This window comes from Centroberyx gerrardi, chromosome 12 (genome assembly GCF_048128805.1).
Source record: "Centroberyx gerrardi isolate f3 chromosome 12, fCenGer3.hap1.cur.20231027, whole genome shotgun sequence".
NCBI lineage: Eukaryota > Metazoa > Chordata > Actinopteri > Beryciformes > Berycidae > Centroberyx > Centroberyx gerrardi.
The window spans coordinates 2,039,824-2,059,791 of record NC_136008.1 but is presented as its reverse complement, the minus strand read 5'-3'; the positions used below and the strand labels follow the sequence as shown (position 1 = coordinate 2,059,791).

The window sequence follows — 19,968 nt, the reverse complement described above, 5'->3', positions numbered from 1 at the left end:
GGGGGCGAGAGAGGGAACAAGACTGTGGTCGGACCTTCAATTATTATGAAGGCATAAACTTAGCTTGGGTAATGCCTCTTTAAATAAAAACAAAGCAGGCTCTTTGTTTTTTAAAAGATTTATAAAATTTTTAATATACATTTTATTCTCATCCAGTAACAACAGAGTACTGACTTCCGCTGTGCAGCACACACACACACAAACCATAAATAAAAAAGAAAATCAAGAGAGCGAGTCAGTGGTGTGACTGGCGCTCGGCCCTGACAGCATCAGACAGAGCAGCAGCCGACTCAAACAAGGGAAACCGGACAGGAAAATAACTTCTTCTACCGGCCACAGCGGCTGGTCAGTTAGAAAACCCAGCAGCCATCCTCTCCGTTTTACCAGCCCAATGTGATTTTTAGAAGATTTAGATTCACCGCTCTACAGATCAGCAGTATTTCACAAAGCGATGCGGTTTGTCAGGTTAGCTCTGCACGCTCTGCTCTGACAAACTCATAACAAAGATGAGAAAAGTGGAATGGGTATGGTAATCAGGGCAAGAAACCAACTTTTTGTTTACTGGCTGTGGTGGGTGGTGCGTCCCAGAATTCACCGGCCACTTTCACCAATTCACCTGCCAAATAGATTTAGGCTCAAGTCCTGCCGTATTTACTGTTCCACAGACTCTGGACGCATTTTGTCTAATTTATGTGACTGTTAGATGGAATAAATCGTCTCTTTTAGCCGTAGAAGTGGTTTCCCTCTCCTTAGCTTTAAAGGACTTTTTGGAAAACCTCTGCTCTCCTCACCCTTCATGGTGGAAAGTAGAAAAGAATATGAACAAGAAAGACAAACTGAACAACCACAGACAAAATCTACCAACGTTTGTCTGGTTGTCTAGTTTCATTATGACTTCAATGCCATTGTGAAATATTGAATTTAATATTTAAAGAGGAACCAAACTCCCAACTCAAATCTGGTAAAACGCATGCTACTGAACTGGCCATCTGCTATTGGCTGATCTTTGGTGCCAGATGATGATGTCACCTTCTACAGAGTACAACAGGTGGTGACATCATCACCAGGCACCAAAGATCAGCCAATAGCAGATGGCGATTTCAGCAGCATTAATTTAGATAATGTTCAATTCCATATTTTTACCGGCATGTCTCATTACAGAGCACCAATGTGTTGAAAAAGTCATGTTTTGGTGTTTTTGGGGTTCATTTTCGGAGCATCCACTGGCCCGTTAGGACTGGACTGGAGAGCAGCTCTGTGGTGAAGCAGTTATCAAAATTTTGGTCAGAATTGATCAGCAGAATGTAAAAAAATAACATTCTACTGTAGTGCCCAAAAAAATTGGACAGTACTGGAGAGCGGTGGCGAGATGTGTTAATGAGATTTTGAATCAGAATCAGTCAGTTTGATGGAAAGAGATGGGAAACAGGGTCCATGTTGAAAATGGGAGTTATGCTTTAAACTGAATATTGGCATCGAAGTCAGAACCCCGGGATCGTGACCGGGGCGGGTCCGACCTGCTGTGGCTCCTGCTTTGTGAGATACCGTCGACTCGGCAAAAAAAGGCCGACGCGCTCCTCCGGCAGACCTGAGACCAGTCACTTCTGGCCCCGACACACAACAGATACAGTAAGCACAATTTTATATAACAAGCGCATATGAATGTCGTAAAGACAGAGACATATTTGCACTTATATTACAGTGTAGACTGTACAAGTTCACATACAGAAATCTACCTTGCATCACGTCATAGAAACCAACGGAACAATTCATTCGATCAAGAAGAGGAAGAGGAATGCAGGTTGTTTTGAGGTGGACTGGTTTCTGGATGGTGTGCAAAGTAAAGAACCGCAGATTTCAATCAAACCTGGCAGCAGGAAGTGGAATAGAGACCTCAAAAGCAGGGGAGGGCATGGAAAAGTTCATGATAAAGGAGAAACATCAGCACTACTGTATTTAATATCTCTGCTGATGTCATTTCTTCATTCAAAACAAAAATATCATATCTAAAAGCATCGTGCCGATATCAGCGCTTTCTGAGTTTTACATGTCAAAACCTCCTATGACACGGCAGCTAATTCTGTACTCTGACCTCGCCTACATTTCCCAGAAAGCACCATGTCTCTTCTATACTGGTTCAAGGGGGAGGAGAGCAAGTGAATCATGGGAAGTTTAAGTGTAGAATGAGGGAGAGAAATGACTCGACTTGGACAAGAAATATCAATGAATCTTCAAATCTGCAAAAAAACAACAACAAAAAAAAGAGTCGTTAGTATTAGGGGTGATTTTTTTTTCTTTTGTTTAAGTGCTGAACCCATTTAACAGTACAGTCACCCATTAGTAAAGGGCTTTCTTAAAACTGATGACTTCTCTAAGGCACAGAATGAAAGAGAAAGCGTTTTTACTAAAGTATCTGCGTCGCACCCTGAAGCTCCCATGTCAGCTGCAGTGTTTTCAGCACAGAGGCTTGTGGTTTTTGAGGCCTAATTCCACATTTAGCATGAACGATTATTTAGTATCAGGATGTCACACTACGCAGGGCAGGAAACTAAATCCACTGGCCACAGTGGACCAGCCACTTTCACTATTTTACCAGCAAAACTACAGCTGGTTATCTGCCAAAGTGGCTGGGAGAGCAGACTTATCTACCAGCCACAGCCACATATTTACCAGTAAGTTAAGAGAATAGGATAAAGACAGAAAACCATTTTATTATCGGCTGTACAACTGAAACCATGGTTCCTTTTCATTTCTAGACCAGTGTGCTTAGCAACAAGCAGGAAAAAAATACAAGAACCAAGCCCATATACCCACTTATAGAGAAATTAAAAACAAGTCCCGCTCTTTCGAAATTAGTTTGCCATATTTAACCACAAAAAGCAAGCCGAGTAGTGGTCAACACCTTCTAAATTATACAGCAAAAGAACACTGAAAAAGAATAGGAAGGATCGCACACATCTCAAGCCTGGATTCCTCAGAAGGTTAGTCTACATACGCATCCTAAATGAGAGGGAGATAACTAAAGCCAGATAACGGCAGGAATGCAGGAAGGTACGGCTGATCCGTGGCGGTTTCCACAAAGCTATGGTCGGGAACCTGCGGTAAGGCCGGGCGAGGGGGCGAGGGGGGGGCGGGCGAAGACAGCGAGAGCTAAAGAAACGATGTGGGTCGATGCTGCGTGGTTCGAGTACCGAGTACAGGATCAGATCTCCCAGCAGCCCCCTTGTCCTCCCGGATCCGTCCAGCTGATAAAAGTCCAGTCCGTCAAATCGAACCCGTCCCTTCGCCCCGGGGAACAGGAGCGTCCTCCGGTCCCAGACGGGAGGCTCTCCTGGCTCCCGGGTGGATTCCTCACAAAAAACGCCGGGATCCTTTAAAACTTCCCGGCAGCAGTGTGTAGTCAGTGCCGTTTGTTGTCAGACCCCAGAACCATCACTCTCCCACCACCTTCCTCCTCCTCCTCCTCCTCCTCTTCAACCAGCCGTCCTCCAAACCCCAGAGTCCTCTGTCCCGGAGCGCAGCGTGGGTCATACCTCGTGGAAGGAGTCGTTGGCCAGGCTGGACGTCCTGTCGCCTCCCCGCAGCCTCTCCACCTTCTTGATGCCCTCTGACACCACGCACACCGACGAGGTGAGGCCGAGCAGGAACAGCAGGTCTGAGGACAGAGACACAAACGCCTGGTTTCCCTCCATGTGTTTTAAAAAAAAAACAGGCCTGTTACCTAGTCTGACGCCTAAACTACACAGCATGCGTAACATTTGTGCATCTGAACTTGTTACAGTCCAGATGCAGCACTTCTTGTCCTGCTGGTTCTGCTGAGCCGGTCTACAGGGAACACAATTATCTAATTTTGCTTATTTTTCCATAAGTTGTACCATGACGAACATTAATGTACCATATAGGAGAACTTATGTTACTTTATTTTAGAGTGTAGGTCTGCAGCCAAACAGAAGCTTCTCAGCGGCTCCATAGATAACCTGATTTACATTTTCTCTGTTTTGTTTACTGACATGGTGATAAATGACTATAATAAGCAACATGCTGACATATAAATACATTTATATGGCTCAAATACGCAACGGACCGCTGTTCTAGTCCGACAGTATCGTCAAAGTTGCAGCTCCGATCCGGCTGCGTTTCAGATTCAGCAACTTGCAACAAAATTGTGCAGTCCAAATATTGTACCATGATGCTAACATGTGTTGCAATGCTGTACGGTTCAGGTGGAGCGCTACATGATACTGATACTCTACCAGTCACCAGTCCGGACCACCTGACTGAATGTTCTGTGTTTCTCATTCTCTTAAAGCCATTTTGATCTAAAGGCTTCTGCTTAAATGCTTTAAATGAGTTTCTTAGACAAATATAAATAGTGAAGTTGATCCTATGTATGAATTTCTTTCCAAAGCCTTTGCCTTTCCATCAAGGCAAAGGGCAGCTGCTTTAAAGAATCTAAAATATAAGATAGTTTTGATTTGTTTAACACTTTTGTGGTCGCTGCATAATTCCATTTGTGTTATTTCCTAGTTTTGATGTCTTTACTGTTATTCTACAATGTGGAAAATAGTAGAAATAAAAGAAAAATGTGGTGTGTCCAAACTTCTGACTGGCAGTGTAAATGAACGACGACAAACAAAGTAGTAGTGGTTTCCGGTATAAACACATCTTGACAACAGATTAAGAGAGATTTTTTTTCAGGTGAGCCCTAAATAGAAACCAAGGCTTCTCTCTCTTACCGAAGATGCTGAGGCTCTCTGTCTGGAAGACGCTCTGCAGAGGAGGGAAGTAGATGACCAGCAGCTGGCCCATGATGGAGCCCAGGACGGCGTAGCAGAACATCCTGTTACTGCACAGACCCATTTCATGCACCATCCGGGTCTGAGGAGCGGCCGCAGGTTAGATGGAGGAGCGGAAGAAACATTCAGGCTGCTTGATACTGTGTGACTACAGTTAGACCGATACATGGGGCTGATACTGGCCCTTCTATTAAAAACAGGATATCAGCCAGTCAGTGTTTTCCACCTCCGATACGACGGAGGATTTTACTCAACAGCTGCCAGTCTTTAACACCTTGGATTTTTTTGCATGAGTCATATTTAATGATACTGAATATCGGCAGAAAATATCGACTACCGGCAGTATCACTCCAAAAATATCGGCCTTCAAAAATCCATATTGGTCCGATCCTATCTGTGACCTAAAGGAAAGGCTAGTTCAGATTTTTGAGCAGCTCATCTGATTTATGATGAAGTGTGACTTGGTGTTTTGGCTGCTGAAATATCAAAAATTATATATATAAGTCAATAGTGTGTCAAAACAACACCCTACACCTGCAACACTACCATTTTACAAGATCTTCATTAAAAACAGAACGAAATTGCGATTTTTTTTTCACTGGCATTACTTTTCAGCTAAAAAAAAAAACAGGGAAGCAGTTAGTTTTCACAGTTTTGCAGGAAAGTGGGAACAGGGCACGAACACAAAGCTCCACACCAGGCTGAGGAGAACGAGATGTGAGAAAGTTTGACGGCTGTCAGGACCGGCGGTGTGTTTGATGCTCACCTGCGAGCGGGAGCTGAGAGCGTTAAACATGTCGAAGAAGACGAAGCAGGTGAAGGTCATGGTCGTGTCTCGAGGAGTGATCACGTTGTCCCGCAACTGAAAACAAACGGCAAAGAAGTAAAACCCCAAATCTGCTGGATGAGGTGCGTCTCAAGTTCAAGTTCAAGGTTCAACTTCGTTCGTCTCATTGGCCAACTGGTTTCGCAGAAAGTATTTAAAACAACGTGACTACAATGTTTGTTTACTCCATTACAGCATTTTCAAAATTACACTGATTGCCACAGTGTTTGTTTAATTGTCTGTACGTCAATCAAGAAACATGAGGTAGGATATTTTCTACTTATTGCCCCACTACAACTCGTGGGGGACGGCATGTTTATTGTTTACTTGTTATGAAAAAAATCCTTATATTTTTATATTGGGCTGGGGATATTTCACCTGAAACCCTCCAGAACGAGACTCTTACCCAGGCCTATGAACTCTACTGGGAGTTTCTTAATAAGACAAAGAGAAACTTATTTCATGCTGAACAGCAGAGAGAGGAGAAGAAAGCTCTGACCTCTCTCCAGAAGACGAACAGCGTCCCGCAGACGATGATGAGCGCCGACACCAAGACTTTGATGAGCAGACTGCGGGTGATGATGCTGTCTCTCACGTTACGAGGCGGCTTCCTGATCACGTCCCGGTCCACAGGCTCCACCCCCAAACTGCACAGGACACAACGCCCGTCACATAATATCAGTAATATATCTATCTGTACTAGATATACACTACCAGTCAGTCTGGCCCCACCTGACTGAATGATGTGTTTCATTCTCTTAAAGCCATTTTGATCTAAAGGCTTCTGCTTAAATGCTTGAAATGAGTTTCTTAGACAAATATAAATAGTGAAGTTGATCCTATGTATGAATTTCTTTCCAAAGACTTTGCCTTTCCATCAAGGCAAAGAATCTAAAATATAAGATAGTTTTGATTTGTTTAACACTTTTTTGGTCGCTGCATAATTCCATTTGTGTTATTTCATTGTTTTGATGTCTTTACTGTTATTCTAAAATTGATTCATTTGTCACTTTCTCTATTTAACTCGTCAACTAGATATTTAGAATAGGCGTCAATAAGAAAACGTTTTCCCTTAACGCTAAAAGTTTATGAATTTGATTTGAAAATTCATTCAATATCTGCCAATCTTTCAGTCTTTACACTACAGTTCCCATGATGCCCCTGTACCTCTGAGCGGGAGGTCCGTCCATGATGATGTTGATCCACAGGATCTGCATGGCGTTCAGCGGGTTGGGGAAGTTCATGAGCGTTGCCAAGGAGATGAGCGTCAGCGCTGCAATACTCCTGGAGAGAGAGAGGGAGGGAGGGAGAGAGAGAGAGAGAGAGAGAGAGAGAGAGAGAGAGAGAGAGAGAGAGAGAGGGAGAGAGAGAGAGAGAGAGAGAGAGAGAGAGAGAGAGAGAGAGAGAGTTAAAAAGCAGAACTGGGTCTTTTGTATCATTATAGAGCTGAAAACTGTGACGACATCATTTCAGTGTCAATGTGTATAAAAAATTATAAATGGCGAGATTGTTTTCCTTAGAATCATTTTTCTACACGTCCATGCTAGCTGGCTAATCAGTAGAGATGGGATGATATATTGAAATTCAATACATCTCAATACAAATATGTGTCAATCCGTATGTTGTGTCAGGAACATGAATGGTGATATCAGCTCCATGTTATTCTGCTGTCAGGAACATGAATGGTGATATCAGCTCCATGTTATTCTGCTGTCAGGAACATGAATGGTGATATCAGCTCCATGTTATTCTGCTGTCAGGAACATGAATGGTGATATCAGCTCCATGTTATTCTGCTGTCAGGAACATGAATGGTGATATCAGCTCCATGTTATTCTGCTGTCAGGAACATGAATGGTGATATCAGCTCCATGTTATTCTGCTGTCAGGAACATGAATGGTGATATCAGCTCCATGTTATTCTGCTGTCAGGAACATGAATGGTGATATCAACTCCATGTTATTCTGCTGTCAGGAACATGAATGGTGATATCAGCTCCATGTTATTCTGCTGTAGTAATCACTAATGAGACTCTTGACCATCACAGTTTCACAAGCTCTCCATCCAAATTATATTATTGTCACTTTGTAATGACATTTTTAAATTGTTGTTTACATTCTAGCAGCCAATGGCATCGCTAGAAAGATTTGTGTCTCAGAAATAAACAGAATTCTGACTTTGTTGTCACTGAACTTTTATTGATCACATCGTATCCTGGTTGTATTGATCCTGAACCTCAGACCACGTATCTAATCGTATCGTGAGATAAACAGATCGTCCCATCCGGACTAACAAGGAAATGACTAACTAAGTTTGATTCCTGTTCAGTCCTCCCAGACTGAACTGGATCCACCCATACACACACAAGGTGTTTGAATCGTATCGTGAGATAAATAGATCGTCCCCTCCTTACTAATCAGCGCTCATTGGCTGAAAGGGTTCATGCATATTAAGTAGCTGGCTCCTGTGTCCGCATGACCCGTTTGACACCCGCTGCCAGCAACCTTCAACTGCCTCTTCTCCCGCTGTAGCTTCATCTAACTAGCTACAGTTAATAAAATGTACGACAAAGCAGGATTAAATAAACAACACTTCCACATTCAGAAAAACACCACTGCTGTTTCCTACCATTGGAAATTACGTCGACGATTGATGTCATCAAACATTTTTTATCAAAAACAAAACATACAATCAACCTGAGCCGTATTATACCTGTCAGTAAACTCAATCTGCACAAGACAGATTCTCATAGAGCCTCATTCTGTCTGCTCTCTCTGCCAGAGAGAATACGAACACATTAAACCACTCGGGGGCAAAGGTGTGTTTCTCGAGTTGCGTGTCTGTGTAACACAGAAACATTCTGTGGTTTTAGGAAGCTTGAAGCACCAGGTGGGTGGAGTTCACCACAGTGAGAGCCAGGGAGTTAAACAAGCACAGGAGCTCAGACACTTCAGTTTACTTTGGTGACTCCCAGTGTGTAAACTCCACCCATCTGGTACTCAATTCTGCTTAAAACAAACAAAATAAAACAAACAAAATCAACTATTTTACTATTTAAGTGCCAACAGCCACAGCGATACTGTATGAGGTCAAACCAAAATGAACTTTGTGGCTCTCCTGCCAAGGGCCGGGCCACTAAACTAAGTTATCTGGCACGAATAATGTTTTAGCCGCCAAGACAGTTAATGTGTCAGAGGCTGATTACAACATTACGCCCCGCTGACAAATCCTCCGTGAAGATGGCAGAATATAATCTTCAGGGAAACATACATACACATACATACAGTTACATACATTCACACTGGGAGCTGACCAGTACCAGTGACCATATGTAGCCTAATGGTACATATATGTGTATATACAGTATGTATGTATTGGGATAGATGGACTTCTATAAGATAAAGCTGCACTGTACCAAGGGACTGTCTCTGTTTTATTTCCTGATACTGACAGGAAACTGGTGGGGGAAAGCAGTGCATTGTGGAGGAAACATGGCAAAAGCAGTTCTTATGTCACTATTCATAATTCACAAGCTGGATGGATGTTAGATGAAGTTCTAACATTTTTCAGTGTTTCCGTCTCTACCTGACTGATCCAGAGTCAGGAGGAGCAGCAGGTTGGAGCTTCAGTTTCATTTTCCCTCCGGAGCTCTTCAGGTTTCTCTTTCCTGTCCGGTGCAGTGAAACCCGGTTCAGCTGCCAGGCTGCTTCCCAGTCTGATCCGGATCAATTCAGATTGATCTCCTCAGCTGCATCAGTTCACTGGTTGTTCTTCCCTTGTGGCTTAGAGTGTTCAAATACAGTTATTATGATTATGATCACTATAATATATGAAACAAGTACATAATAGCCTAATACAGAATGTTGTCATAATTATCAATAATACTAATACTACTACTGTTAATAATAATATTGTTTAGAGATTAATTTTATAATAGGCCTACTTCTTTTGATTACGTATTATTACTATTATTATTATTATTATTACGTTATTAATCTAGTCTTGTCTTGTTTATTTATATAGCCCTTTATCACAAGCATGTCTCAAAGGGCTGTACATAGCATCATATACAATACATGTCATACACATACTACATCACAGATTAATAAATTATGTTATATTATATAAATTAGTTTATAAATTAATTGTATGGCATTTTTGACTATTATTATTAGTAGTAATAGTAGTAGTGGTAATGGTAGTAATTCTAGTAGTAAAAGCAGTAGCAACAGCAGTAGTGGTAATAGTAGTAAATAGCATTAAACACAGTGTAACTAATTAAAACAGGGAAAGTCTCAGCAGCTTCTGTTCTCTACTTTCACTTCAGCTGCACAGAAAAGTCTTCAGGCTGCAGCTGCCTGCCGCAGATCAGACAGACAGGAGCAACAGGCTTCAGGAGAATACAACACATCATTAGGCTACTACGACTGAACATAATGTTGAAAATAATTGAATAGCGCAATAAAAAACTACAGAAGCAGCGTCTTCAGTGCCAGATTTACAGTTTAGTTGAGAAAACGCAAACACACTTTTCCACAGGTCAGATCTCTGCTGCCGCTTCAGTCTGACAGTGTGATCCATGGAAAACTATTACAAATGTCAGGTGGAACCTTATCACTTCTCATTGCAACTGCAAAATTAACCATCATTCTAAGATCTTTTGGTTTCTCTATGGAGAAAATTGAAGTTTGAAACCATGAAGTGACATTTCCTATGAAATGCAATACAAGCGCCATAAACAATGTCCTATTTCGAAATCTCGTTTAAAAATGAACTGAAGCCATCTTCAAAGCAATAAAAAAATACAAATACACAGAATGCACACAATCCATTTTAGTCAGAAAACCTTATTCTGTTTGTCACTGACCCATTTTGACAGTTTAATACACCATGGTATGATGTATAAATACATATATTTTTTTATCAGTTTGAAAAAATGGTAAACTGTATTCTAGCAGATCAAGCAGCAGGTAAAGAGAGTTAATTTGGTTTACTTTCCACTACATCATCCATTAAAACAGCTTGGCAGCAGGACTATAGAGCCTGACTATATAGACTATATCACCAGGGAAAATAATAATAATAATAATAATCATAATAATAATAATCATAATAATAATCATCATCTATTTACATCCCTGTGTGTTTTCACGTGGAGTCTGACAGCTCTTTTGAAACTCCCTCTCAGATGAATGACAGGAGATAAAAATCATATTTGGCAGTTCCATGAGGAAACAAAATGCAGCCCAACTAGTTCGCACCAGTCTCTCTCTCTCTGGTCACATGCAGAGTTTGTTATGGTCGCCGTGCAGATAAACACTGAGTTTCATAATGATGTCAGGAAAATGAAACATAAGGAAATCAGACTGGAGTCTGGTATAATTACCCGGGCTGCTGAAGCTCCGGGTCTGTCGTCCAGACTCAGGATGGGGGTTCAGGGATTGTGCAGCTTGATCGAAGCCAACAGCCAGATCTACCAGGATGTCCGCTTCAGGGACAGTCAGCTGGTGATTGACGGCTTCAACCTGTGCTACTGGCTGTATTTCCGTTCCGGTCTGGACCAGAATCACGGCGGGGAGTATGCTGCGTTTGAGGACCTGATCGGAAAGTTCGTCAAAGCCCTGAAAGACTGCCGGATCGAGCCGTACGTGGTGGTGGACGGAGGGACGGACATCACCGACAAGAAACTGGAGACCCTGAGGAGCAGCGCCGAAGATCGGTTCCGGAGAGCCCACGCCGCGGCCCTGGGCGGGCGGGAGAGTATCCTGCCTCCTCTGGCCAAGCAAGTTTTCAAACAGACGCTGGCCCGGCTGGAGGTCCCGGTGGCCCAGTGCTTTGCAGAGGCCGACCGAGAGATCGCTGCCCTGGCCAGTGAGTGGGAGTGTCCGGTGCTTTCCAATGACAGCGACTTCTACATCTTTGACCTCCCGGCGGGCCTGCTGCCCATCACCCATTTCCAGTGGGAGGCGGGGGGGCGGAACGGGTCCTGGAGGGAGAGCTTCATCCGCTGTAAGAGCTACACCACCTCCAGCTTCTGCACCTTGTTCAACATCCAGCCCCACGTCCTGCCGGTCTTCGCCGCGCTGGCTGGGAACGACTATGTGAAGCTGCAGGAGCTGACCTCCTGCTGGGCGCGCTCCGCCCCGGCCGGCGGCGGGTCGGCGGGCCGCCTGAAGGTGCTGCTCTGCTGGCTGAGGGGCTTCCAGCGGCCCCAGGAGGCCGTGGAGGCGGCGCTGAGGCTGATGGGAGACCTGAGCAGGCAGAGAGAGGCGGAGGTGCTGCAGGGCTTGTCTCTGGGCACGGAGGAGTACCAGCTCCCTCCCAGCTACCTGAGGCGGTTCTTCACCGACGGGACAGCGCCCCCCCTCCTCCCGGAGGCGGTGGGTCTGGTCCCAGACTGGGCCCGGCTGCCTCTCACCCAGGGCCGGCTGACCAGACACATGCTGGACGTGCTGCTGCTAAAGAGGGTGAGCCTCGGCGTCATGGTGGACCACAGCAGTCTGCCCAGCGCCTACCTGACCTCCCGGCCGCTCCGCCAGGTGATGTACGGGCTGCTGCTGGGCGGCGGGCGGAAGCTCCGGGTGGAGGAGACCGACAGAGAGGGCCTCCTGCTGGGCAGCTGCATGGTCCGTCCCGCCCTGCGGGGGGTCGCTCAGCAGCTCAAACTGGACTCACTGGATAAGGTAGCTAACACTTTCACATCCAGAATATAGACTTTTTTTTTTCTTTCTTTTTAATTAACAATTAGGCTATACAACTTTCAGACAGTTTAGACTATAGGTTAACTGAAACATTACCATGGTAAAAAATGACAGACTAAAACTTAAATAAAAAAAATAGATAAATAAAATGATTAGCCTAAGGACAGCACTAAATAAAATTAAGTCGATACATTCTGAAATTTCATATCTGCCATTGCATCAGTGATGATCCAGCAAGGAAAATTTTTGTATTCAACGCCATTGTTTTTTTTTTGTGTTTTTTTGTTTTTTTAAGAAGCAGAAGAAATAGTCTATGTGATATGGAATTATTTTACAATATCTGTTTAATTAGAATAGATATTGTAAAATAATTCCATGAATTACATTTCAATAAAATGAAAGAAACCACTTTCATTTTATTGAAATGTAATTCATATTTGGAATTTTGTTCCAAAGAAAGAAATCAGATCAGTAGGCTACAGTTAGCCTACATTTAAATGTAGGCCTATCAATTTTCTCTTCTCTTTTTCAATTTTCGCTTCTCTTTGCATCTGCAAAATTAACCCTAACCCATATTTTTAAACCTGTACGAAGCGATTTCAGACCCTACAACCAATCCTGAAACAAACGTGTGCTGTGGAGATTTCCGTGAGACATAATGATATATCCTAAACAAATAGCCACAGGCGCGGGCCAGCTGTGTTGTTTTACAGCAGCCTATAACAATATATTTTTTATTTTTGCACCAGCTGACATTTTCTGGGTGGAAAGATCAGAAATCTTATTTAAAAAAGTATTGATGCCATCTTAAAAGCTATAAAACAAATATGAATACACGGAAGACATTGTTGTGGACTTTAAATTGCATTTTAAATCCATTTTAGTCCGAAGTGTTGACCTCTTTTGAAAACCTTATTTGTCACTGACTCATTTACTTAATTTAGATACCACATAAATATTTTTTCAGCCTAGTGGTAAACTCTAATTGGGATAGGACGCTTTTATATCCAAAATATAATAAAAATGCATGGGATGAAGGAGGCTTTTATCCAAAGTGCCTTACAGTGTCATGAGTGGGAATTGAACCAATAGCCCAGATATAACAAAACAACAACAACAACAACAACAATAATAATAACAATTTTATAACATTTTTCAAAACAAAAAATAGGTGAATCCGTGTGATCTATTGATATAATCTATTAAATCTGCTGTGATGGAGAGAATATGAAGATGAAGAGGAGAGATTCAAGGACTTTATTTTCTGTGGAGTGAATTGTGCTTTAAGATCCAGAAATATATAAGTTAGGATTTATACAAATAAAACTAAGAACCACAAATATTTTTGACTATCCATTGGTAGGCTACCTCAGAAAAAAAGCCCAACAGGTTTTCACCAAAGTTACCAAACTTAGAGGACATTTTATATTTTATATTTTTTGGAGCCAAAATGTCCTAAATTGTTGAATCTCCATTTGTGAATCAAATTACATTTTTGACTTGGCTCGCATTTATTTGTGGATGTTTTTTTATTTTTTTTACTTTTTGAACAATTTCCACTTCTTGTGGAAACAAGACTATAACAGTCGACATTGAATTTTCTCTTGACGGGAATCGAGCTCTGGTCTCCCGACTGAGAGTCTGCAGTCTAACAGGTAGAGGTCAGCGTATTTAGAGGTTAAAGTTCAAAAGTTAAAGTTAAAGTTTCGCAAAACCTGGCGAAAAATCAAGGTGTCTAGGAGAGCGCTGCCGCGTCCTTCACTGAAAACAGTCGCCTTGCTCTGCGCAATGCCGCGATTGCCCGGTAACTCCCTGCGGCGCTCTTTCGCCCATGTGACCCATAAAGTGGTGAACAGAGCGACCGGCCGACCGACCAACAGTGAGACCCATTATGGAAGCTAGCCCAACCAGGCACCTCGAGGTAAATCCAGGACATGCTGGAGGGACTACATCTCCCAGCATGCCTAGGAGCGTTTGGGCATCCCCCAGGAAGAGCTGGAGGAAGTTACTGGGGAAAAGGCGGTCTGGGCTGCTCTCTGCCACTCTGACCCAGATAAGCAGCTAGAAAATGGATGGATGGATGGATCGGTTTCTCTTGTGTAGGTGAACCGACTGCAAGTCATGTCACAAATGAAACTAGATTCACAAATGCAGATTCAACAATTTATGACATTCTTGGCTCTGAAAATATGTTGTTACTAAAAAAATATCTTTTAAGTTTGCTAACTTTTGGAAAATCTGTCAAAGTTTTTTTCTGTTGTATCAAAGTATTTGTCGATGGTCCAAGAAGTTTTTTATTCTTACTTTTTATTTTTATTTTAATCGTTTATTTGACAGGGACAATAAATTGCACCAGATATAGCTAAAAGCTCATTTTCATCTGTAGTCTCTGGGTGGGAATCCTACAATAACATACAAACCCCATTACATTTACATTAGACCATGAATACATTTCTTAAGTGCTGTGTTGAGTGTTTTATTTGTATTCATCTGCTCTCCTCCTCCTATTTCTTAATATTGAACTCCATATTTTTGTTTTGAGACAGTTGAGATTTGTAAAAGTGGAATTACAAACCCCGCCCTAACTACATACAGAAGCCAAAACTACATTTACATTACATTAAATTACAATTAATGACATTTATGCTACATTGCTAATGTGTTAATCTGTCCTGTCCTGTCTTTTTCTACATGTTATTTTTAATGTTTTAACCTTTCATTGCGTCCTTTAAATTTCCCCATGTGGGATAAAATAAAGTTGCATTGAATTGAACTCTCTGTCCTGTCCTGTGCTGTTCCTCCAGGCTGCACACTCGCTGCGTCTCCAGGTGCTGCTGGAGGCTCTGGGGGTGAAGCCGGCCCGTCTGAGCGGGCTGCCGCCTCACCTGCGCCTCCCGGTGGCCGTTACCTGCTACTGGATGCGGGAGGCCAGCCCTCCTCCAGACCGCAGCCTGCTGGAGGCGCTGATGCTGGGACTGGTGACCGGAGAAATGCATAGAGAGAGTGCTGGGAGCAGTGGTAGGAGACACACACACACACACACACACACACACACACACACACACACACACACATTCCACACACACACATTCCACACACATTCCACACACATTCCACACACACACACACACACACACACACACACACACACACACACACACACACATTGCAGGACACAGATACACACAAATGCCCTTTGACATGCTTTCACACGTTCTCAATTTCCAAAACATCTTGAATATGCATAATTTACCAGACTTTTTCCTGGCCTGGAAAGCACAATTTTCTAATTCTCCAAGTCTTTCTTTGACCTTAGATAAATATACCTGTATATGCACACACACCATTGATATTATATCCACTGACACGTCTGAGTGACACAAGCTAGCAATCTTTCCTAATACAACATCTGAATAAACTGTGTTGTGTGTTGCAGCTCTGCGGTCTATGAAGACACACTGCAGCCAGAAGCCGGATCTGGGCGTGGCTCATGCTTACAACCAATGGCAGGCCTGCATGAAGGACAGCATTCACCTGAACCAGCTGCTGGGCTGCCCGCTACCTGAACCCCACATCGCATGGTGAGACTCCACAACCAATGGCTATGCTCTCTACATGAAATACTGTACTACAATTACTAATAGTGTATAAAGAAGTACGTACACAAAGCATGTCAGCCGTATGGACTGAAATCTTGCAGTCATTACATTCATTATTATTCACATTTAGCTGACAGTTTGGTGAACTATCATCTTAGAGGGAACATTAGGCCAGATGCTGCCTTTTCTTTTTGATATGGCTTCCAAATAAATTTCTGGTGATTTCTGCTCAATCTTTGCTCTCCATTCAAGAGCAACTAAACCCCAAACCCAAATCTGTGTTGATTTGCCTTGTGGGTCTGGTTGGCGGTTGGGAAACCAGCCCAAAAACGACAAGATTAAATTTGGACTCAGTCTAAAGTATTGAGAGTGCCACACCTTGACACCCAATTGATGCCATTGATGCTAGTGCTACTGGCTGATGTGATGTCTCCTACCTTCTGATGTTCACCAGGTTGTACCAGGGACCGTTGGTCCACCAGCTGGTCGACAGGCTGAGGAGAGCGACGAAACCTGAGCTTCTCCTGAGCAGGAACTCCACCGGCATACAGCTGTACCGAGCCCTGCTGGCCGCCGTGCTCCAGCCTCAGGAAACCACGGCCTCGTCAGCGGCGGGGAAGAGAGGAAAACCTCCACAGCAGCCAGAGCCTCTAGATGATCTGACCGCCAGCCTGCAGCGGCTCTTCCTCCTGGACGAAGACAAGGAGGAGGAGGAGGAGTCGACGGCCGGAGCGAGGAGCGCGGCGATAGCAGAGGAGGATCCGGGCTGGCAGTTGGTATCGATGAGAACTCACTTCAGAGCCAAAGACCGAGGCCACTGAGGAAAAAATCCAGAACTTGCAAACAAGAAGGAGCTGAAGTTACGTTCATAACTTTCTCCATTGCTCATACATGAGCATATCCCTCTGTATTTTAAATGTCCTGTCGCTGTTTATTTTGGACAGTCAACTTGGTCCAAATTCGTAATGTCTATTTTAAAACTGAAAGAGATTTTTCTTATTATACAAAGCAAGGTGTATGAACAAATACATCATATACAAAAAGATTTCAGGCTTTTTAAAACCTTATGAAATGAACAGTTTTAGCTCAGAGACCAAGACGCTGTGGTGACAAATCTAATCTAGACTGAAAAATACTGACAAAAAAATTAAAACTGTTATTTATTTGCTTAATATTGGGATTGTGAAGAATTGAAGAATTGTATTTTTATCTAGTTCCATTACAACTGCTAAACTTGAAATGAGCTTGTCTGCTGATGTTAAGTTGGCTGAGTCAGTTTCCGAAGTCTCTTTTGAAAACAAATTTATGCAGGTTGGCATCATTGTAAGGGAGGCCGTCCCATAATAGAAAACATTTGCAGGTTTGATTCCCACAGCTGTCCAGCTGCACTGTCAAAGTGTCCTTGAGCAAGACACTGACTGACTCTTTTTCTGTTTCCTCTGTTGGTCTGATTTTTTATTGATAGGAAAACCTGCTGTACCAGTAATGAATGTACTTTCGTATCAATCGTTTTACTCATTTAAGTGCAATAAATAAAAAAGCGATTATATTGCTGTATAAAAAGCTCGGACATTTCTGGGTGCTTATCACTTTAATACTCACGTTATCTGGTTATAGGAGATGACGTATGCACCTCGCTAGCGTGTTTTGCTATTTGTGTGTGTAAAGAGGGAGTGCTCATATTCAGCGTGCATCACCTTATAGTTTAGATTCACTTACCTGTGACGATTAATATCCTTAGTCCTTCCTGTGTGATCCAGTTTGTGATATTCCAAGTATTGAATCAATGACGGAAAGTAAGTGTCCGTTGTTTCGTTGTTATGTTTATATCTCGCAAATTTCACCACGTATTTATGTGCCCAGCGCGATGAGAGATATTTCTCTCTATATTAAGGCTAATGCTGTAATTGACTGGAGGAAGTATTAAGTTAGTTTGTGATCCTTCATATGTTTAAGTTAAAGCAGTACTGTTTATGCCGCTGTGAAGAGTTACGTTACAGTTTTTTCTGAATGCTTAAACACTAACAGTGATTCTTGAAGCACTATCTCTGAAACCATTAACACTTGTAGCCAATGCATTTACCAAGTGTGCCAAACTGAATGCACGTTCTCTGCTTTACACTCAGTTTGTAATTTTATAACACACTTTTTGCAAAATTGTAAACACAACTCACTGCTTTACACTCAGTTTGCAATTCTGTAAAGTTTTGTCATACATGTAGTAACGTAAACACACATACACACAGGTATCCATATGTGTAAAGTATGGATGTGTATTCCGAACATAACACACTATCAATACAAATAAGGGGGAAAAGTTTTTTGTTTTTTTTCTTACAGTAAGAAAAAAACAAAAAACTTTTTCCCCTTATTTGTTGTGTTTGGTGTTGTTTAAGCATTCAGAAAAAACTGTAATAACGTCTCCAGGTGGGGAGAAAATGCCCGTTGTGTGTGAACGCCATTACGTAGTACCCTCGTCTAACCAAAGGGTGTCGCCATAGACCGTTGTGTGATCTGGTCAATGATACTTACGTGAAGCTTGTTTATTTCTCTGAAGAGTAATATTCTCATTTGTATGCAACTCTAGGTTGCTGCTTCTGTTAAAAATGGGCATTGCAATGTTTATTAATATGTTTATGTTTAAATGAGTCTTGGTGGTTTGATTTGGTTATATACATATATATAGACATTTCTTTATTCATGCTTCACCATAGTTTATGTCCTGTTGCTGTCAAGATGCCAGTGCCTAATGGTGATTTATTGTTATTCCAGACTGATGACAATACTGAGTGTTGAACTACACCAATAAATACTGCTGGAACGCAATCCAGTTCAGAGAAGAAATTACGTCTCCTCATCTTCATTCCTGTGTCCTGACCGATACACCATCCTGTTTACTGCCAAACCTAAAAGAGCTAGCCCTACCTAATTACCTCAGCAACAATTGCCGTTTTGCTTTTTGCTTTTGAGTTGACACCACAGAAAAGGAAAGAGCGATATGCATTTGTGTTTGTCAATGCAGAAAAGGAATGAAGTGTTGCGGAGGCGTGGACAGGACCAGTGTGACTCCCAGACAGGACGGAGCTCCATTTCAGAGTAAAAGCCTTAGTGTTTGTCCGTTTGAACCAAACGATAATTAACATCTTTCTTCCTGTCTGCATAGAGTGGCAGAGAGGAGGGAGGCAGTTAAATCTGTCGGCCCGAAGGTTTGATAAGTAACGTTAAAGTTATGATATTAAGTGGGGTTTTTTTTTTAAAGCTCCACGGCTTGCTTTTTAACGTAAATGTAGCCTACTTAGAGACCACGGTTAAATCAGAATAAAGTTGTTTTTTTCCTCAATACAATTCAGCCTCATCAACAGGCTCATAATCATGTGCACTCAGATCAGTTTATTAAGTGGATTAATAGTTATTTCACCACTGTATGTCAGACTGAATCAGTTATTTGTATACTTTATCGCCGTGGGGAAATTTGTCCTCTGCATTTGACCCATCCCACACACACACTAGGAGCAGTGGGCAGCCGCAGTACAGCGCCCGGGGACCAGCTCCAGTTCTTTCGCCAGCGCCTTGGGACAGGAGTTAACCCTAACATACATGTCTTTTGATGGTGGGAGGAAACCGGAGCACCCGGCGGCAACCCACACAAACACGGGGAGAACATGCAAACTCCACACAGAAAGGACCTGGGACGGACCGGGGTTCGAACCCAGGACATTCTTCCTGTGAGGCAACAGTGCTAACCACTGAGCCCCCGTGCCGTCCAAGTTCAGATGTGTATTTAATGACCGAGCCTCAACAAACTGTTCTATTCCCATTGTTACAACCCGGCTCAAGGAAGTAACAATGAGGGGAGACATACGCCAAAGTAAAAGTTAAAACGATTTATTAACTAAAACTGAGGGGTAAACAAACACAAACTACATCAAACCAAAAGAACAGAACAAAAGGTGTGCATAGGTGAGGAGGGAGAGAGACACTGATAGTCCGAGGCCTTCTTAAGCCCAAGGAGTTCACCGGGCCCAGGTGCACTCCATCAGCGCTG

The 19,968-nt window shown here is 42.7% G+C and overlaps 2 protein-coding genes across 2 annotated transcripts; one reads left to right on the top strand and one right to left on the bottom strand.

The window, feature by feature from the left end:
- Nucleotides 1–102: 102 nt before the first annotated feature.
- LOC144541956 (calcium-transporting ATPase type 2C member 1-like) lies at nucleotides 103–11,101 on the bottom strand. The gene is made up of 7 exons (XM_078287426.1): nucleotides 11,010–11,101; nucleotides 9,209–9,405; nucleotides 6,790–6,906; nucleotides 6,122–6,269; nucleotides 5,563–5,658; nucleotides 4,737–4,878; nucleotides 103–3,655 (listed from the first exon to the last, which is right to left on the bottom strand). The coding sequence occupies exons 2-7, from the start codon at nucleotides 9,256–9,258 to the stop codon at nucleotides 3,528–3,530; spliced, it is 681 nt and encodes a 226-aa protein (XP_078143552.1). The 5' UTR covers nucleotides 9,259–9,405; nucleotides 11,010–11,101; the 3' UTR covers nucleotides 103–3,527.
- Nucleotides 10,931–16,921, top strand: LOC139918707 (single-strand DNA endonuclease ASTE1-like). The gene is made up of 4 exons (XM_078287410.1): nucleotides 10,931–12,306; nucleotides 15,129–15,342; nucleotides 15,761–15,905; nucleotides 16,378–16,921. The coding sequence occupies exons 1-4, from the start codon at nucleotides 10,969–10,971 to the stop codon at nucleotides 16,742–16,744; spliced, it is 2,064 nt and encodes a 687-aa protein (XP_078143536.1). The 5' UTR covers nucleotides 10,931–10,968; the 3' UTR covers nucleotides 16,745–16,921.
- The last annotated feature ends 3,047 nt before the right edge of the window (nucleotides 16,922–19,968 follow it).